We start from the raw sequence: 18,498 nt of genomic DNA, 5'->3' as shown, positions 1-18,498 counted from the left end.
ATTTGCTCATTGTGCAATATGACTGTAACCCTGTGCCTCTGCTGTAGCGCAACAGTCAGCAGAGGCTCAATTATCTTTTTGACTCTGACCCTATACAAGAGAAACGTAGTTCCCCGGGGGGGGTGGTGAATGGTGGTGGTGGTTTCCTCTTTCGCTATACTGATGATTTATTATACTTAAATGTACAAAATGTTAGTGGGCTAGACACCTTCCACTGAAATGGAACTTGACTCACCACATGGGCCACCAATGGAGAAAAGTGTTTGGTTTGCAGCTGTGGTCCAGAGAGCTGCTGAGGTGCTAGATCTATGGTTGTCCTCTTCTAAGGCAACTAAATGTACTGAAAGAAATCCTTCAACCAGAGCTTTCACTGTAAGGGCTCTTGCTGCCATTTACTAATGCCCTTACTTATACCTTGATGACTATGTGGTATAAGTCTTGTTTCTTTCAGTTGGCCTGTGCACAGCGACACAGGCCTACCCACATGGATCCAGACTCCCTAACTAAGCACTCTACGTCAGTGATTCAAACTTGTAGACCTCAACTACTAGTGTGAATCCCAATTCCTTTCAGGCAACTCCTCCAGATGTGGAATCCTAAAGGATTGACACTTTTGGTAAGAGGGTGTTTTCATCCGTAAGCCTGCCGCCTAGGTTCATAAGTGCTGTTTGTTTACTGGGTCTGTACATGCATGCCCTGTGGGACATGACCAGCGAGATCTTGCTGCAGTCCTGGAGGACCTCAGCGCTTCTTTGGCTCAGAAAATACCTAATCCATTTGGGCCTACACACTACCAACTGCCTTGGTACCACTTCTAGGCTTAGGAGGCACACCTGTTGAGGTGGCCCAGATTTTCTGGTGATGTGCTTGAACCCTAATGGACATGCCCTTCAATGGGTCCTGACTCTGTGGGGGAAAAGGCAGACTTGGCACTAGAGAGATTTGAAGGCAGCCGAGCAATGCACTTTCTTTAGACCCATTGACGCAGGTGAATGTTTTCTCAGTTTAGGAAATTCAGGTTATTCCAGGGGGCTGTCGTATAGGCAGCATCAGCCTTTCCAATGAGTGGTGCAGCAGAGACTGCTCAGTGCTTTCGTGGCTGTGGATGCTGCACTGGCAGTCACTGCATACGGCAGCTGGGCTGCCAACCTCGATCGCTGTCTCCCCTGCTCCAACGGCTATCAAGCCAATTTAGTTTGTCCTTGCACAATTCGTGTCGGGTCAGTGGGGATCTGGAAACAGCAGTTAGGGCCAGATGTGGCAACCGTTTTGCATGTCGCAAACTGCGAAAAACACAGTTTGCGACATGCAAAACGGCCATCGCGATGCAGAGTCGGTACCGACTCGCAAAATGTTATCCGACTCGCAAATAGGAAGGGGTGTTCCCTTCCTATTTGCGACCGCATCGCGATGCAGAGTTGCTTTGGGACCGCGAAAGCGGTCGCAAACCAACTCGCAGTTACCATCCACTTGAAGTGGATGGTAACTCATTCGCAAAAGGGAAGGGGTCCCCATGGGACCCCTTCCCCTTTGTGAATGCCCAAAAAAATATTTTTTCAGAGCAGGCACGAAACTAAATGGTTTCGGTATTTTTTCTTTTTGCAGCCCGTTTTCCTTTAAGGAAAACGGGCTGCAAACAGAAAAAAAAACCTGCTTTATTAAAAAAGCAGTCACGGACATGGGGGTCTGCTGTCTCCAGCAGGCCACCATCCCTGTGAGTGCCTAGACTCGCTATGGGGTCGCAAACTGCGACCCACCTCCTAAATATTCATGAGGTGGGTCTTTGCGACCCCATAGCGAGTCGCAGAAGGTGTCTGAGACACCTTTCTGCATCTCGTATTGCGAGTTGCAATTTGCGAGTCGCTATGACTTGCAAATTGCAAGTCGCAATTTTCTACTTACCTACATCTGGCCCTTAATCCCTGGCTGGAGATCCATCACATTGGATCGGTGTCCATGCTTCCTCCCAGCCTCCCCTTCCGCTGACACCATAATTCATTTCAATGAGCATTTGACCATCCTGTTGCAGTAGTTATACCTTTTTCTCTCCAAGGGTACCTTTGATCGAGTACTGACTCTGAGAAAGGCAAAGGATGCCATGTCATTGCTTCCTCATCCCTAATAAGGACGGCGGTTTGGGGGAGGGTAGGAAATCACTTCTGAGAGGTAGAGGTCAGATGCTACTGGTCTCCAGCAGCAGAGAGCCTGCTCCCACGTCAACCTGCTGTAAATTAGAGAGATCAGTTTGGCCCAGAAAGACTTCCCTCCATCCATCAGAAGGAGGCAACTGCACGTTCTCACAAAGAACACTACTGCCATGCAGTATCGCAACAGGCAGAGCAGGGTTGGATCCTGAGCCTGGTGCCAGGAGGCTCTGTGCCTCTGCTGGTGGCAGGAACAACAGAAACCTCTACCTGGTCACCAGTCACCTGAAAGGATCCCTGAAATTCAGAGTGGACAAACCGAGCAGGTGCCATCTGGCAACTCACAGTTGGCGTCTCTATTCCAAGGTGATGCTGGTCCTCTGTGGACACTGGAGGAATCCCTGGATATACCTTTTCGCCACCGTAGACAATGTGCAGTGTTAACAATTGTGCATGCTGCCGTTTCCTCCAAGGCTTTTTGTTTCACATTCTGGCTGAAGTGGAACGGACTCCTGTATACCTTCTCTCCATTACCTCTCCTGCCTTGGAATCTGAAGATCAAGCAAGATGAACTAGTCTCATCTCGATTGTCCCACTCTGGGACATGCGAATATAGCATTCAGAGCTTCTGAGTCAGAGCGCTTGCCCTCTAATGAGGCTTCTACTTTAGCAAAGCATAGTCTTACAATCTGAATCACCACAATGTGCACCTCCATGCATGGAGATTGAACTGTGGCATTTAAATGTTTGAGTTGCCGACTGAGGTGGTAGTTTTTATCTTGCTGTCAAAAGCTGTTCCACAGAGTTAGTCTATGCTGGGACAAATTTGTTGCCTGGTGTACTGCCTGGGACACCAACTGTCTTAGAAGCCAAACTTTCAGATGGTCTATTTGTTCCCTCCATAGCCCAATAAGGCCTTGCAGATAACATAGTGAAAGGTTATTTTTCATCACTTTTAACATTTCTGTTTGCTGGACCAAACAGCTGTGTTTACGTCGCCAGCTGTGATACTTTTCATTAAAGGCCTGATACATATGTTTCCTCTTAAACTGCGGTGCCCCTTGGGATGTTTAACATGGTCTTGACATTAGTGCATGACCTTTGAGCATATGCACTGTTGCTTCCTAAGGCTATTCATGATAAAAGCAGTCTTCTGTGTTGTCATCACTCCATGTGAGTGAGTTGCAGGTGCTGTCTGTACAATCTTTCTGGACAAGTTGGTGTTGAGGACCCGGGCAGCTTTCCTCCCCAATGTTGTGATGCCATTCCATGTTGGTCAATCTGTCTCTTTGGCAGTGTTCTTCACTCCACCTCCTCCCTTGAAAGAGGAAGAGAGGTTCCATCACCTTGTTCCAAAGAAGGTATTGAGCTATTACATAGACCAGACAAAAGATCTTCAGGTAGATGATCAGCTCTGAGGTGCCTTCTCGGGTGTTAAGAAGTGCAGGGCAGTGTATAAGAGGACTATGTCCTGGTGGGTAGATCTCTCTATCAAGATCTGTTACCCCCTGGCAAAAAAGCAACCCCTCTAAGGCCCGAGAACCCATCCCACCACAGCCAAAGACACTACTAGGGCAATGGCACGAGGGGTGACTGTTCTTGATATCCACTCTATTCTTCCCTATGACTCTCATCTCTCCACTGAGCCTCCCTACTCTACTGTAATCTGAGCCACTCAACTCTCCGCCACTCTCCGTCACTCTCTTCTTTACCACTCCACTTCGTAGAAAACCTTTCTGTGTCAATCCATTCTACTCTACTCTCTGCCACTCCACTCTCACCAGTCCACTCTCCTCCGCTACCCTCTTCAACACTCCACTCTGTAAAAAACAAAAAAAAATACATTCTATACCACTCCGTTCTACCCCACTCTACCAATCCACTTCACTCCTCCACTTTACTCTCTGTCACTCCACTTCACACAGCCACTCTTCGCTGCTTTACTCTTCGCCGCTCTACTGCGCTTCACACAAAGCCACTCTCTGCCGCTCCACTCTGCTCTCTGCCGCTCCACTCTGCTCTCTGCCGCTCCACTCTGCTCTCTGCCACTCCACACTATGCTATGCCGCACCACCCTGCTCTCTGCTGCTCCACTCTGCTCTTTGCCACTCCCCTCTCTGCCACTCCACTCTGCCACTCCACACTATGCTATGCCAAGCCACTCCACTCTGCTCTCTGCTACTCCACACTATGCTATGCCAAGCCACTCCTCTGCTCTCTGCCACTCCTCTCTGGTGCTCCACACTCCACTCTGCTCTCTGCCACTCCACACTGTGCTATACAAAGCCACTCCACTCCGCTTTCTGCCACTCCACTCCACTCTCTGCCACTCCACACTATGCTATGCCAAGCCACTCCTCTGCTGCTCCACAGTATGCTATGCCACTCCACTTTACTCCACTCTCCGCCACTCCACTCTGCTATACCACTCCACTCTGCTATACCACTCCACTCTGCTATACCACTCCACTCCGCTCTCTGCCACTCCACTCCGCTCTCTGCCACTCCACTCCGCTCTCTGCCACTCCACTCTCTGCCACTCCACTCCTCTCTCTGCTACGCCACTCCACTCTACGCTAATCCACTCTGCTCTCTGCCACTCCACTCCACTCTACTCTCCGCCACTCTACTCTATGCTATGCCACTCCGCTCTCTGCCACTCCACTCTCCGCCACTCTACTCTATGCTATGCCACTCTACTCTATGCTATGCCACTCTACTCTATGCTATGCCACTCTACTCTATGCTATGCCACTCCACTCTGCTCTCTGCCACTCCACTCTGCTCTCTGCCACTCCGCTCTCTGCCACTCCACTCTGCTCTCTGCCACTCCTCTACTCTCCGCCACTCCACTCCGCTCTCCGCCACTCCACTCCGCTGCCACTCCACTCAACTCCACTCTCCGCCACTCCACTCCCCGCCACTCCACTCCGCTCTCCGCCACTCTACTCTACTCTACTCTACTCTACTCCACGCCACTCCACACTCTGCTATGCCAAGCCACTCCACTCTGCTCTACCAAGCCACTCCACACTCTGCTATGCCAAGCCACTCCACTCTGCTCTACCAAGCCACTCTGCTCTGCCAAGCCACTCCACTCTGCCACTCTCCTCCACTTCACTCCATTCTACGCCACTCCACTCTATGCTATTCCAAGCCTCTACGCTACTCCGCTCTACGCTACTCCGCTCTACGCTACTCCGCTCTACGCTACTCCGCTCTACGTTACTCCGCTCTGCTCCACTCTGCTCTGCTCCACTCTGCTCTGCTCCACTCTGCTCTGCTCCACTCTGCTCTGCTCCACTCTGCTCTGCTCCACTCTGCTCCACTCTACTCTCTGCCACGCCACTCTCCCCACTCCACTCTATGCTACGCCAAGCCACTCCGCTCTACTCTACGCCACTCTACTCTATGCTCAGCCACACTACGCCACTCCACTCTCCGCCACTCACTCTCCCTCACTCCACTGTCCGCCACTCCGCTCTGTCACTCCATTCCGCTCTGCCACGTCACTCTACACTTCGTCAATCCACACTTCACCACTCTACTTCACACAGTCATTGTACGCCACTCCACCCCACATAAAGCCATTCTAGGCTACTCCACACGAAGACATTCTATGCTGCTCCAATCTTTGACATGCTCCACACCACTCTCTGCCATTCCACTCTACTCTCTGCCATGCCACGCCACTCTATGCCAACCTACTCTATGCCACTCCCCTCCATGCCACGCCCCTCCACTCTGCGCTACTCCACTCTACGCCACTCTTTTCTACACTATTCTGCGCCACTCCATTCTGCATATGCCACTCCACACCACTCCATTCTGAGCCACTCTACACCACTCAACTCTACGCCCCTCCCCTCCGCGCCCCTCCCCTCCTTTCTACTCCCCCCTCGTGTCTACGCCCCTCCTCACCACTCCAAGCCCCTCCTCTCCACTTCCTCTGCTCTGCACCCCTCCACTCTGCTCTACGCACCTCCCCACTGCTCTATGCCCCTCTGCTCTCTGCTGCTGCACTCTGTGCCACTCTCCACCACTCCACTTCATACAAAGCTACTCTCTGCCACTCCACTCTACTGTCTGCCTGTAGGAGGCTGGACTGGCTTGTAGTGAGTACCAAGGGGTACTTGCACCTTGCACCAGGCCCAGTTATCCCTTATTAGTGTATAGGGTGTCTAGCAGCTTAGGCTGATAGATAATGGTAGCTTAGCAGAGCAGCTTAGGCTGAACTAGGAGACGTGTGAAGCTACTACAGTACCACTTAGTGTCATATGCACAATATCATAAGAAAACACAATACACAGTTATACTAAAAATAAAGGTACTTTATTTTTATGACAATATGCCAAAGTATCTTAGAGTGTACCCTCAGTGAGAGGATAGGAAATATACACAAGATATATATACACAATAGCAAAAAATATGCAGTATAGTCTTAGAAAACAGTGCAAACAATGTATAGTTACAATAGGATGCAATGGGGACACATAGGGATAGGGGCAACACAAACCATATACTCCAAAAGTGGAATGCGAACCACGAATGGACCCCAAACCTATGTGACCTTGTAGAGGGTCGCTGGGACTATTAGAAAATAGTGAGAGTTAGAAAAATAACCCTCCCCAAGACCCTGAAAAGTGAGTGCAAAGTGCACTAAAGTTCCCCTAAGGACAAAGAAGTCGTGTTAGAGGAATAATGCAGGAAAGACACAAACCAACAATGCAACAACGATGGATTTCCAATCTAGGGTACCTGTGGAACAAGGGGACCAAGTCCAAAAGTCACAAGCAAGTCGGAGATGGGCAGATGCCCAGGAAATGCCAGCTGCTGGTGCAAAGAAGCTTCTACTGGACAGAAGAAGCTGAGGTTTCTGCAGGAACGAAAAGGGCTAGAGACTTCCCCTTTGGTGGACGGATCCCTCTCGCCGTGGAGAGTCGTGCAGAAGTGTTTTCCCGCTGAAAGAAACGCCAACAAGCCTTGCTAGCTGCAAATCGTGCGGTTAGCGTTTTTGGACGCTGCTGTGGCCCAGGAGGGACTAGGAGGTCGCAAATTGGACCAGGGGGTAGAGGGGACGTCGAGCAAGACAAGGAGCCCTCTTTGCAGCAGGTAGCACCTGGAGAAGTGCCAGAAACAGGCACTACGAGGATGCGTGAAACGGTGCTCACCCGAAGTCGCACAAAGAAGTCCCACGTCGCCGGAGACCAACTTAGAAAGTCGTGCAATGCAGGTTAGAGTGCTGTGGACCCAGGCTTGGCTGTGCACAAAGGTTTTCCGCCGGAAGTGCACAGGGGCCGGAGTAGCTGCAAAAGTCGCGGTTCCCAGCAATGCAGTCTAGCGAGGTGAGGCAAGGACTTGCCTCCACCAAACTTGGACTGAAGAGTCACTGGACTGTGGGAGTCACTTGGACAGAGTTGCTGGATTCGAGGGACCTCGCTCGTCGTGCTGAGAGGAGACCCAAGGGACCGGTAATGCAGCTTTTTGGTGCCTGCGGTTGCAGGGGGAAGATTCCGTCGACCCACTGGAGATTTCTTCGGAGCTTCTAGTGCAGAGAGGAGGCAGACTACCCCCACAGCATGCACCACCAGGAAAACAGTCGAGAAGGCGGCAGGATCAGCGTTACAGAGTTGCAGTAGTCGTCTTTGCTACTATGTTGCAGTTTTGCAGGCTTCCAGCGCGGTCAGCAGTCGATTCCTTGGCAGAAGGTGAAGAGAGAGATGCAGAGGAACTCGGATGAGCTCTTGCATTCGTTATCTAAAGTTTCCCCAGAGACAGAGACCCTAAATAGCCAGAAAAGAGGGTTTGGCTACCTAGGAGAGAGGATAGGCTACTAACACCTGAAGGAGCCTATCAGAAGGAGTCTCTGACGTCACCTGGTGGCACTGGCCACTCAGAGCAGTCCAGTGTGCCAGCAGCACCTCTGTTTCCAAGATGGCAGAGGTCTGGAGCACACTGGAGGAGCTCTGGACACCTCCCAGGGGAGGTGCAGGTCAGGGGAGTGGTCACTCCCCTTTCCTTTGTCCAGTTTCGCGCCAGAGCAGGGCTAAGGGGTCCCCTGAACCGGTGTAGACTGGCTTATGCAGAATTGGGCACATCTGTGCCCAAGAAAGCATTTCCAGAGGCTGGGGGAGGCTACTCCTCCCCTGCCTTCACACCATTTTCCAAAGGGAGAGGGTGTAACACCCTCTCTCAGAGGAAGTTCTTTGTTCTGCCATCCTGGGCCAGGCCTGGCTGGACCCCAGGAGGGCAGATGCCTGTCTGAGGGGTTGGCAGCAGCAGCAGCTGCAGTGAAACCCCAGGAAAGGCAGTTTGGCAGTACCAGGGTCTGTGCTACAGACCACTGGGATCATGGGATTGTGCCAACTATGCCAGGATGGTATAGAGGGGGCAATTCCATGATCATAGACATGTTACATGGCCATATTCGGAGTTACCATTGTGAAGCTACATATAGGTAGTGACCTATATGTAGTGCACGCGTGTAATGGTGTCCCCGCACTCACAAAGTCCGGGGAATTGGCCCTGAACAATGTGGGGGCACCTTGGCTAGTGCCAGGGTGCCCTCACGCTAAGTAACTTTGCACCTAACCTTTACCAGGTAAAGGTTAGACATATAGGTGACTTATAAGTTACTTAAGTGCAGTGTAAAATGGCTGTGAAATAACGTGGACGTTATTTCACTCAGGCTGCAGTGGCAGGCCTGTGTAAGAATTGTCAGAGCTCCCTATGGGTGGCAAAAGAAATGCTGCAGCCCATAGGGATCTCCTGGAACCCCAATACCCTGGGTACCTCAGTACCATATACTAGGGAATTATAAGGGTGTTCCAGTAAGCCAATGTAAATTGGTAAAATTGGTCACTAGCCTGTTAGTGACAATTTGGAATGAAATGAGAGAGCATAACCACTGAGGTTCTGGTTAGCAGAGCCTCAGTGAGACAGTTAGGCATCACACAGGGAACACATACCTTTAGGTCACAAACTTATGAGCACTGGGGTCCTGACTAGCAGGGTCCCAGTGACACATAACAAACATACTGAAAACATAGGGTTTTCACTATGAGCACTGGGCACTGGCAAGCAGGATACCAGTGAGACAGTGAAAACACCCTGACATACACTCACAAACAGGCCCAAAGTGGGGGTAACAAGGCTAGAAAGAGGCTACTTTCTCACACAGCCACGCCACTCTTCTCTCTGCCTTGCGACTCTATGCCCCTCTACTCTGTGCCACTCTGCTCTCTTCCATCCCACCCCGCTCTTCCACCCCACCCCGCTCTGCTACCCCACTCTATGCCACTCTAATCCACACAACTCCACTCTACTCTCTGCCACTCCACTCTATGCGACTCTACTGTCTGCCACTCCACTCTTCTCCACGCCACTTCACTCTTCTCCACGCCACTTCACTCCACACTTTGCCACTCCACTCTGACGCTTTGCCACTCCTCTCTCCACTGCTGCCACTCCACTCCCACCAGTCCACTCCACGCCTCACCACTCAATGCTTCGCCACTCCACACAAAGCCATTCTATGCCGCTCCACTCTTTGCTGCGCCCCACTCTGCTCTGCGCCACTCTGTGCCATTCCACTCTCCACCAATCCACTTCACACAAAGCCACTATTATTCGCTCCACTCTACTCTCTGCCATGCCACTACATCAGTCCACTCCACTCTTTGCACTCCACTCTATGCCACTCCACTCCAAACTACTCCACTCTCCGCCACTCCACTCTGTTCTCCGGCACTCCACTCCTCTCTATGCCACTCCACGCCACTCTACTCTGCCACTCCACTGATCTGTATTCCACGCCACTCCAATGATCTGTACCCCAAGCCACTCCACTTCACACATAGCCATTGTATGCCACTCCACTCCACACAAAGCCATTCTAAGCCACTCCACTCCGTCGCTGCACTTCACACAAAGCCGCTCTGCTGTCTGCCACAGTACCCTCCTCTGCCACTCTCCCTCCTCTCTGCCACTCTCCCTCCTCTCTGCCACTCTATACCACACCACTTTTGCCTACAACGCTCTCCTCAATGCCACACCACTAAATTTTAGCCATGCTGCTGTACAAAATGGCTAAAAGACATTGGCAAAGCAAATAACTCTCACATAAGCAAGACCTAGTGACTTTGCCAATGCTTGTTTCTTTTCCTTTTGTTTAACACTATTCAATCTTTTTTCATTTTCGTGTGCTTTTGTCCATTTTTCCTTATTTTCATACCTTTCTATTCTTCTGCATCTTTCTTTCCATGTTTCCATATTTTTTCTCATTCCTTTCATTCATCATCTTTCATTCTTTCTTTTTGTCACATTTACATTTGATGCTTTGTTAACCTTATGTCAACCACTTTTCTTTTTCTTTTTCTGCCTTTTATCTTTTTTCTTCTTTTCTTTTGTTTCGTGCTTTTTAACACTTCTTTTATTCTTTATTTCTTTACTACTTCCTTTTCTTGACTTCATCCTGCTATTCAACTTTTTTACCCTTCCTTGTTTTTCTTGTTTAAAATTCCGTTTCTTTCACCCAGTGTTCCTTTTGTCATTTCTTTCATCCTTTCTTATTTCATCAATCCTACCCTTTCTCATTTAATTACTCACCTACTGCCTTTGCCTCGTATTTCTTCCTTTTTTCATTCTGATTATCTTAGCTTCTCTCTTTCTATTTTGCTCCTGAGGCTCTGGCACCGCCGTCCTTCAGTTCCTGGATGATATTCTCTGGCAGTGTTTATTTAGAGATCTGCTTCCCTGATCAAAGGTGACAGTGGTGTAGACCCGGGCATGCGACAGCGGACCCAGCTGTAACCCCTGCTGGGCGGGGCCTCATAGCGGAGGGCCTGAGCCTTGCTTTTCTGGTGTCTGAGGGAGGATTGGGCCACTATGTCCTGTGCCAGCTCTGTGTGAGGTCGAAGCTAGCGCTGCTGTCACAGACTGGCTGAGTTGATGCTGGTTATAGAGATGGAATGATTACAAGTCAGTGGAATATCATTCATTTCCTGTGTGACGGGATCTGGGCCGGCCTTAGCGCTGGCGGCACCCTGTAAGACAATGCTTATTGGCGCGCAACCCCTCCGGCAACCCCCCCCCCCACTCCCACTGACCACATCCGACACGGATTCCCTCACTACCACCCTTTAACAGTACTCTTCAAGTCTCAATAACCACTCGCTCTCAGATGCATTTAATTAGTTTTATAGCACCAGTGTATGGTGCCAGAGCACTTTGTGTCACACACACATTATACAAAGAAAATGAATCATAGGTGTGTAATCAGTGTATATGAAATGTTACATAAGACAGGACGACGAGGTGTAGGACTCACATGTCATCTATACTGGTGGGCTGTGTAGTTTAAAAGTGCTCGGTCCGGTGATGCAGAAACTCGGAATTTAAAATGTAACACCATGGTTGGGGGTTCTCTTTAATAGAACTGAGTTCTACCCAAGCTATCCTTTTCTGCAACATTAGGATAATGAAAGTGTGGGGAAAAAAATCATAATGTTCTCATCTATACCTTGCAGTATGCATGCAGCTCTTTGAAAACAGTTGAGAGTTTACTGTTCTGTATCAGGATTTTAACTTATAAGGTGCACGTAACAAAAAAGACACCTCTGACAAAAGCAGTAACCCACTAACCCATTACATTATATGCACTGTGAGCTGAATGGTACACACTCTTTGCAGCAGGCATATTAACCCTCTGCACTACCCTGAAACTTCCACTAGAGAACACTCCAATCTCTCTCCAGGCAGAACATGAATCCCCAGCGTCGTCTTGACATTTTTATTGTTGCCTGAAAATTGCTGGAGGCAAGGGGCTGCAGCAGTTGCTTTTAAAACCATAATGTACTTGCACACACAGCGCCTCCACCCGAAGTCAGCGCCCGGTGCGGTGGCACCGGTCGCACTGATCTAAAGCCAGCCCTGGACAGGGTATTGATCGTGCACACAGCCTCGACCATACACAACTCAATCAGCAAATACTTGAACCTCCAATTATTCAACCTCCATAGTGTACCCTACACTGGATCCATTATCGTTACTACATTTTGTAAGATGCGTGCACACTTGATATCACATCACGACACAGCATCTCTGTAATAACCATAACCCATGGGTTTACCTGTCCGGCTATTATGAAGCACAAATGAATGACTGAAGAGATGGCTTGAAGAAGCTGGGCGCTCCCAGGGTTGTCCTCGTGTATTAACTGAAACGCGTCCAGTTGGGGCACAGACACGTACACTAGATCTGTGAGTTCTGTGTACATTTTACGTTTTTATTTGCACGCTGAAGTAGCCTCCTGAGTGCTCGAGCCCTGGATGCAAGCTGCACAGTTACTAAGCACTGTCATGCACTAAAAAGCTGGGAGGATCCTGCAGCTGAGTTTTCACCTATTGTAACTCACAGGTGTGTCATTTACACCCAGAGGCAGTTTGAGGTATGAACATGTATTTCCTTATTAAACAGTCTTACTAAACAGTTTGTCAACGGAATCGCCACGTAAGCACTTCATAGACAATTATGACTGTTAAAAAAAATGTTTAGAGCAGCTTTTAAAAATAAGTCAGGAGCCACGTTTACTTACGTAAATGTAAGGTAGTCAGGGGTTCAAACACGCCACCCTAGAGCGATGTAAAACATTTACTTTCTTACGCATAACATCACTTAAAGGTATAATTAAACTCAGAACTCAAAGTGAATATATTTTGACCAAATTGCAAATTCCCTTGCCTAGGACGTTCAGGGGGTGAACATTTCGCAGTTACTGAAGAGCTAAAATCTGCTTGTGTGTACTTTTAAAGGAAGTGGTTTTGTGTTCAGAGTGAAAGCTGCTGATGATGGCAGCCATATGTGTCCCTGAGTGATAGCCTTTCACTTCTACGTCATCTTTGCAAAAAATAAAACAACCTTAGGCAGCTTTCAGGAGTTGGGCTGGCGCGGTCCAGGCTAGCTTGCCATAGCTGAGTGAACACAGTCCGTTGTAGTGCAAACGGCGGGTTTACGGGCTGCACGATGTGACCCAGACCGAAGGTAGGGTCTCCCCGCTGTGGCACCTCCGCGGACAGGCGCCTAGAAGTGGAGCTCGGCCCTGCTTCGAGTAGCACACCTAGCCGAATGTGTAGATTCGTGGCCCTGTTTGCGGAGTGTTTTCTGGCCCGCTCTGTTTCTCTGACCTCACGCGGACTCCCCTTCTTTTCCTGCAGGAAGTGACGAACAAGAGCGACCGAATCACTCAGCTGGAGCAAGAGAAATCCGCGCTGATCAAGCAGCTGTTTGAGGCGCGGGCCCGGAGCGCCAACGATTCGAGCCAGCTGGATTCCACGTTCATCTGACTGGGCCGGACCCAGGCTGCCCTGCTGGGGATCGTGGGGCAGCGGGGCTGGTTTTCTCACAAACCCTGGAATGTGTCCGGGTGTAGCTTCACACAGACTCACAGAAGTGACTTGACTTTTCTCTGTTGGACATGCAGAGGCCTCGCTCTTGGAACTGTGACTGAGCCACGTGCCGCTCTTTCAGTAGCTCCAGTGCTTAGGATGGCTCGGGGGGCTCTTTTAATGTTCGAGAGACCTCTGAGTCATTCCACCAAACTTAGGTGCTAAAGAATTCCTAGCCATTGTGGGGATATGCACACTCCAGAACTGTCCGGTAAAACCGGTTTTATTTTATTTTCCAGATGGCACTGCTTTGTGGAAAGCACACTCCAGTTTTCGCTGCATGCACTACGGTACACTCCTGTCAAGAAATTCGGTTTATTTTTCTTTGTGGCGTTACATGGTTAGGGGGCTAGTGTTCCCCTTTAGTTTACGCTGACGGGTTTTTACACGGAGATCTGCAAAAGAGATGCATGTGTTAACCTTTTTTATTTTTACACGATTTGTACGTATGCACCACATTCCTGCAGAATAGTTGTGTGTGGCAGAAGGCAGTCATTGGGCGGGAAAGGAGAGCTCTAGGGAAGGGAGTGATATTTCTCGTGACCAACCTCATGGCAGTTTTTTTGGCTTACAAGTGATTAGCTTGAATCGGCATGAAAATGTTTTTATCCCAACTATTTCCACTTGCTCGGCAAACATCAGTGCGCTGGAAACCATCTCGGACCCAGGGTATTTCCAAGAGCAGCCAACAGATGGCGCCATACTTCTGTTTATAAAATACTAATAAGTGGGAGAACTTGTGAAGGCTTTTAGGCATTTTATGAACATTTCCGGTATTTTGCTGTCCCCGAATGCTAGTTGACTGTTTTCTGTGAGAGGCCACACCGAGAGAGAAGCTACGATTAAGGAAAGTTCGCCTGGCAGGACGCGGCCACACCCGTGTTTACTTGACTTGGAAGAGTTATGAGAGGTCGAAATTAGATCCAGCCTCTATCTGGCGCCCCCTCCATCAATGAGTCGGCAGCTGGTATGGGTTGTTAGTCTTGCACCAAAGTCTAGCAGTGTTTTCTTTTTTTAACATTAAATTAGAGTCAATAACCCAGGCTTAATTCAAATAATTGAAAACTTTGCACTTTTCTGTAAAGACGCGATCACCTCGTGGTGCTGTGATGCGTTGGTGCTCCGAGGGGTAAATCTGTTTTTATTTTTATTTATTTTTGTAAATTAAGCCTTTGGAGTCTGTTGAGAAACCGCACCTAGAAAGTTGGTTTGTGGGAGCCTCTCTACGATTCGACTCGTCAGCCGGCTGCCCTTCTATTTTTATTATTGGGGCATTCATGAAGATTGTATTCGTTATATTTGAAAAACAATGTTGGCAGAAAAGAACCATGGCCATTACTAGACCTCGGGAATGGAAAGTGAAGTAATGCTTTGGAAGTTTTCTCACCTGGCTGGGGAGTGGGTTGCTCTCATCTCCTTTAGGGGGGGCTTACTATGGACTGGGCGCCGCTATTGTTAACTCTTTAAAGTGGAAGGCTGCTGAGAGCGAGTTACAGAAGAGAGGACTCCAGCACAAAAGATTTCCCTCTATCGAAAGGTAGACATAGGCAGAAAACTTGTCCCAGTGAGGAAGGTAAACTTGTACGGAAGAGAGGTTTCCAGCGCCGAAGAGATGTCTGTAAGCGAAAGTAGATGGGAACCGGAGAATGGTTTCCAGCACAGAGATGACCCTCAGCTTCAAAGGTAGAATTGTATAGAAGAGATGGCACTAAGGGAGCGCAGATTGTAGAGTGGTTACCACCAAGGAAGAAATTGCCTGAGGCACAGGTTGACTGGTATGGAAGAGAGGTTTGCAGCACAATAGAGATGGCCCCAAGAGAAAAGTAAATCCCTGTGGGAGATAGTTTTTTTGCTTCAGGGAGATGGAGTCAAAGGGAATATTGTCAATTTATTGAAGAGGGGTTTTAAGCGCAGGTTTAGTGTTTGCTCAAGGGACGGATGTCGGGGACAAGCCGTGGCAGAGATGTATCACGGAGGAGAATTAGACCATAAGGTAATGCAGTGGAGGATGAGGGTCTACGAGTCCTTCTACTGCAGAAGGATTGCATTTGTTCTGGCCACAGTGCACCATGGTCAACAAGGCGTAGTTCTGTATGATGACCTATTTTGTTACGGGGTAGATGAATGTTTACATCTGCTTGAAGTTTGTGGAGAGTCTCGTTACTTGAGCACCGTTGAGCTGGCCAGTGGCAGCACTGGTCATTGCTGCACCTAAAACAGGATCATTGTCCTGCAAGCCATGCTAAATACCAGTAATACAAGAGATTAATGAAACAAGTGCTGACATTTTCAGGGCCACTTCTTTTGTCTATGAAGACTGCTGTTTTCCCCAAATCACACATTCTATCCATCATTGAAAGGTATTTGCCCCTTGGTGAGTTGATCACACTTGATCTCCTCTGCACTGTATTTTACCTGCCAGGTCTGGCTTTAGTGTTCTGCACCATGTAGTTCAGATGCACCTTTCATGACCTGGTAACCTTCACGCCGCTTTACTGTCGCGTACTCCACTTCACCAACCCAAAACATATACCTTGTGTCTGGATGCACAATTATATCCATCTCTTTCAGAACATTCAGAGAAACTACAAAACCGGAGGGCTGACACTGTGATGAGTAATGGGATTTGTAAAGTAAATTCCACAATTTCAATGTGTTTTTATGCAGCATCAACCAGGGTTGTTGTGAGCCCTCTGGCTGTTTGGCAGAAGCAGAGTGTGGTCAGCAAGTTTTCCAATTATTATGCTGCATTTGTTCAGGGAACAGATGGAGTTTCAGCTTGCTTTCGTATTCATTTTGGGCTTTTTAATAGTTGAATGTGGAGGTAAAACAGGATTTTGTTGCAGTGTGAGGTATTTCAATACTACACATCCATGCACGTTCAGCCATTGTGTTTTACTAGCCTACTTCATTTTTAACACCCTTTTATAAAATTGAAATTTATTGGCTTAAATGCAGTTCCAGGCAGCCGGAGGAGATATTTTGGTTTATTTCTCTTCCTGGGAGACTGAATGTACACATTTGTTTCAACATCGCGTTTCGGACTGTACAGCTGCATGCTGGTTTGAAACCCTTTTTGGAGTTCTCCAACTTAGACCCTCTTTTAAAAGTCTGTGTTAAAGAAGCAAAGTGGGGTTTAGTACAGACGGATTTGCAGATTAAATGAAGAACTAAAACAGGGCCTCAAAAACAGACTGCATTTCTAGAAGTGCTGTCACTTTAAGCTGATGACCACAATTCGGCCCACGTGGACATGGCACTGATGCACTCCTGTTAATCCGTGCCACGCCTTCCTTGGCCATCCTTTTTGTGACCACGTTGCGTTGCCAACATCCTGGAAAAAATGCCCATTGACTGACCGATAATGGTTAACTTTGGGTGCCATGTTTATATGACTAATTACATGCCACCATCAATTCCTGTAGGTGATGTTATGAAATTGCTCTTTCTTCTAGTAACAGACGTGCCCCTCATAGGCTTAGAAGTGAGTTGTTAGGCCGGCTTGAACCCCACAAAGGCAGGTTCCAGCCGGAGGTGGTCAGGTAGTAGGCTGACCTACAAATCAAAAGGGTGAAAAATCACTGCCCATTATGTTGGCATGACTGAGTTAAAAAGGCCTTCTTAAGTGGTCTTCGAGTTCTTGTTGAGGTGGTACAACAGATTGTCATTTGGGTAGGAAGGGGCCAGTTTACATACACGTTTAAACACCTACCAGGTTCACAAAATAGATGAGACACTCCACTGTGGACCAAAGAGAGCCTGGCCAGTGGGACATAGTTCCATCACTCCCCACACCATGTTGATGCAAGGTTAGCCGCACAACTGCTTTATAGATTGTGGTGTGGTTATAATGTCACCATAAGAAGTGACTTCAGAAACAGCAATGAAGTGCAACTGAATTTAAGTTCTTTCTTTTAGCTTGTGATGAGATTTTTATTTTCTTAAACAAAAGTACATGCATTCTAAAAATGAGATTGGTTGGTTTTTGTGTGTTTTCCCTGCATTCCTTGGTTGTGCCTGTTCTCTTACTTTACTCACTGCTGCTATATATGTGGGGCTTTTGCTCCAGAACTGTTTACACGTTCTTGTTCTCCCTTGTGCTGGGTCTTTTCTTTCCAGCTGTTTTGGTACTTTGATTTTTGTTACTTTGTTTTTTGTTACTTTTGGTTCAGTGATTGTTTGACTGGAGCAGTCAATGTTTTCTTTCACAGGGCTTTGTAAATAAAACTTGATCATACAACGAAGTAGTGTGTACTTGTGATTTGATTTTTGGGTTTCTGTTATTTAATAGCTTTAAGTGTTACTCTGCGGATATAGGTGACCTGCTACCAGGAAAAATATATTCAGTTCAGAAAAGAATACTTTTAGAAACAATTTTTACTATCATGAAAATCTGCTATGAGCATCGGCTGTATTTTTTGTATGATGCTGGTAATGCAATGCACTCCATTGTTAATGCACACCTCCTTTGCTTTGATGCAGTAGAGGCTGCCAGTAAAGTTGACTGGTTAATTTGCTTTGCAGTACCTTTATTTAAACTTAACTTAGTGCTGGGGCTGGCTTAACACTAATATTTAACAAACCTAACCACAACACGATTGTAGGTGTAGTTCACAATTCTCAAATTACCTCTTGTTACTAAATGCTCTAAAACAAGTTGGTGTAAACAGGCAACGACCTCTTACTCAATGGGATAAGTTTGGAGGTAAGCTTATCCTTTTGTGGTATTTTGTGTTAGAAAAATCTAACTACGTCTTTAGGAGCCACCTTCTTTTTATATAGTTTCGATATAAATGGAGCGACTTGCCCAAAGCCGGTCTGTTCTGGAGGCGGTGCTGTGACACTCTTTATTGAGTATTTGGCTATTCTGGTGCCGGAGCAAAGCTACTCCGCTCCATGTTGTTGCTCTC

At 48.0% G+C, this 18,498-nt stretch overlaps 1 protein-coding gene across 1 annotated transcript in view; it reads left to right on the top strand.

Annotated features, from left to right (window-relative positions):
• Positions 1-17,832, top strand: part of SAPCD2 (suppressor APC domain containing 2) — a 70,089-nt gene extending 52,257 nt beyond the window's left edge. The window contains exon 6 of the mRNA XM_069241457.1: positions 13,358-17,832. Coding sequence (XP_069097558.1) covers positions 13,358-13,486 — 129 coding nt within the window. The 3' untranslated portion in view covers positions 13,487-17,832. The remainder of the gene's footprint in view (positions 1-13,357) is intronic.
• Positions 17,833-18,498: the final 666 nt, after the last annotated feature.

The sequence above is a fragment of the Pleurodeles waltl genome, chromosome 6 (genome assembly GCF_031143425.1).
Source record: "Pleurodeles waltl isolate 20211129_DDA chromosome 6, aPleWal1.hap1.20221129, whole genome shotgun sequence".
Lineage (NCBI taxonomy): Eukaryota > Metazoa > Chordata > Amphibia > Caudata > Salamandridae > Pleurodeles > Pleurodeles waltl.
Note: the sequence above shows the minus strand (reverse complement) of the source record. Positions and strands in the feature narration are given on the sequence as shown.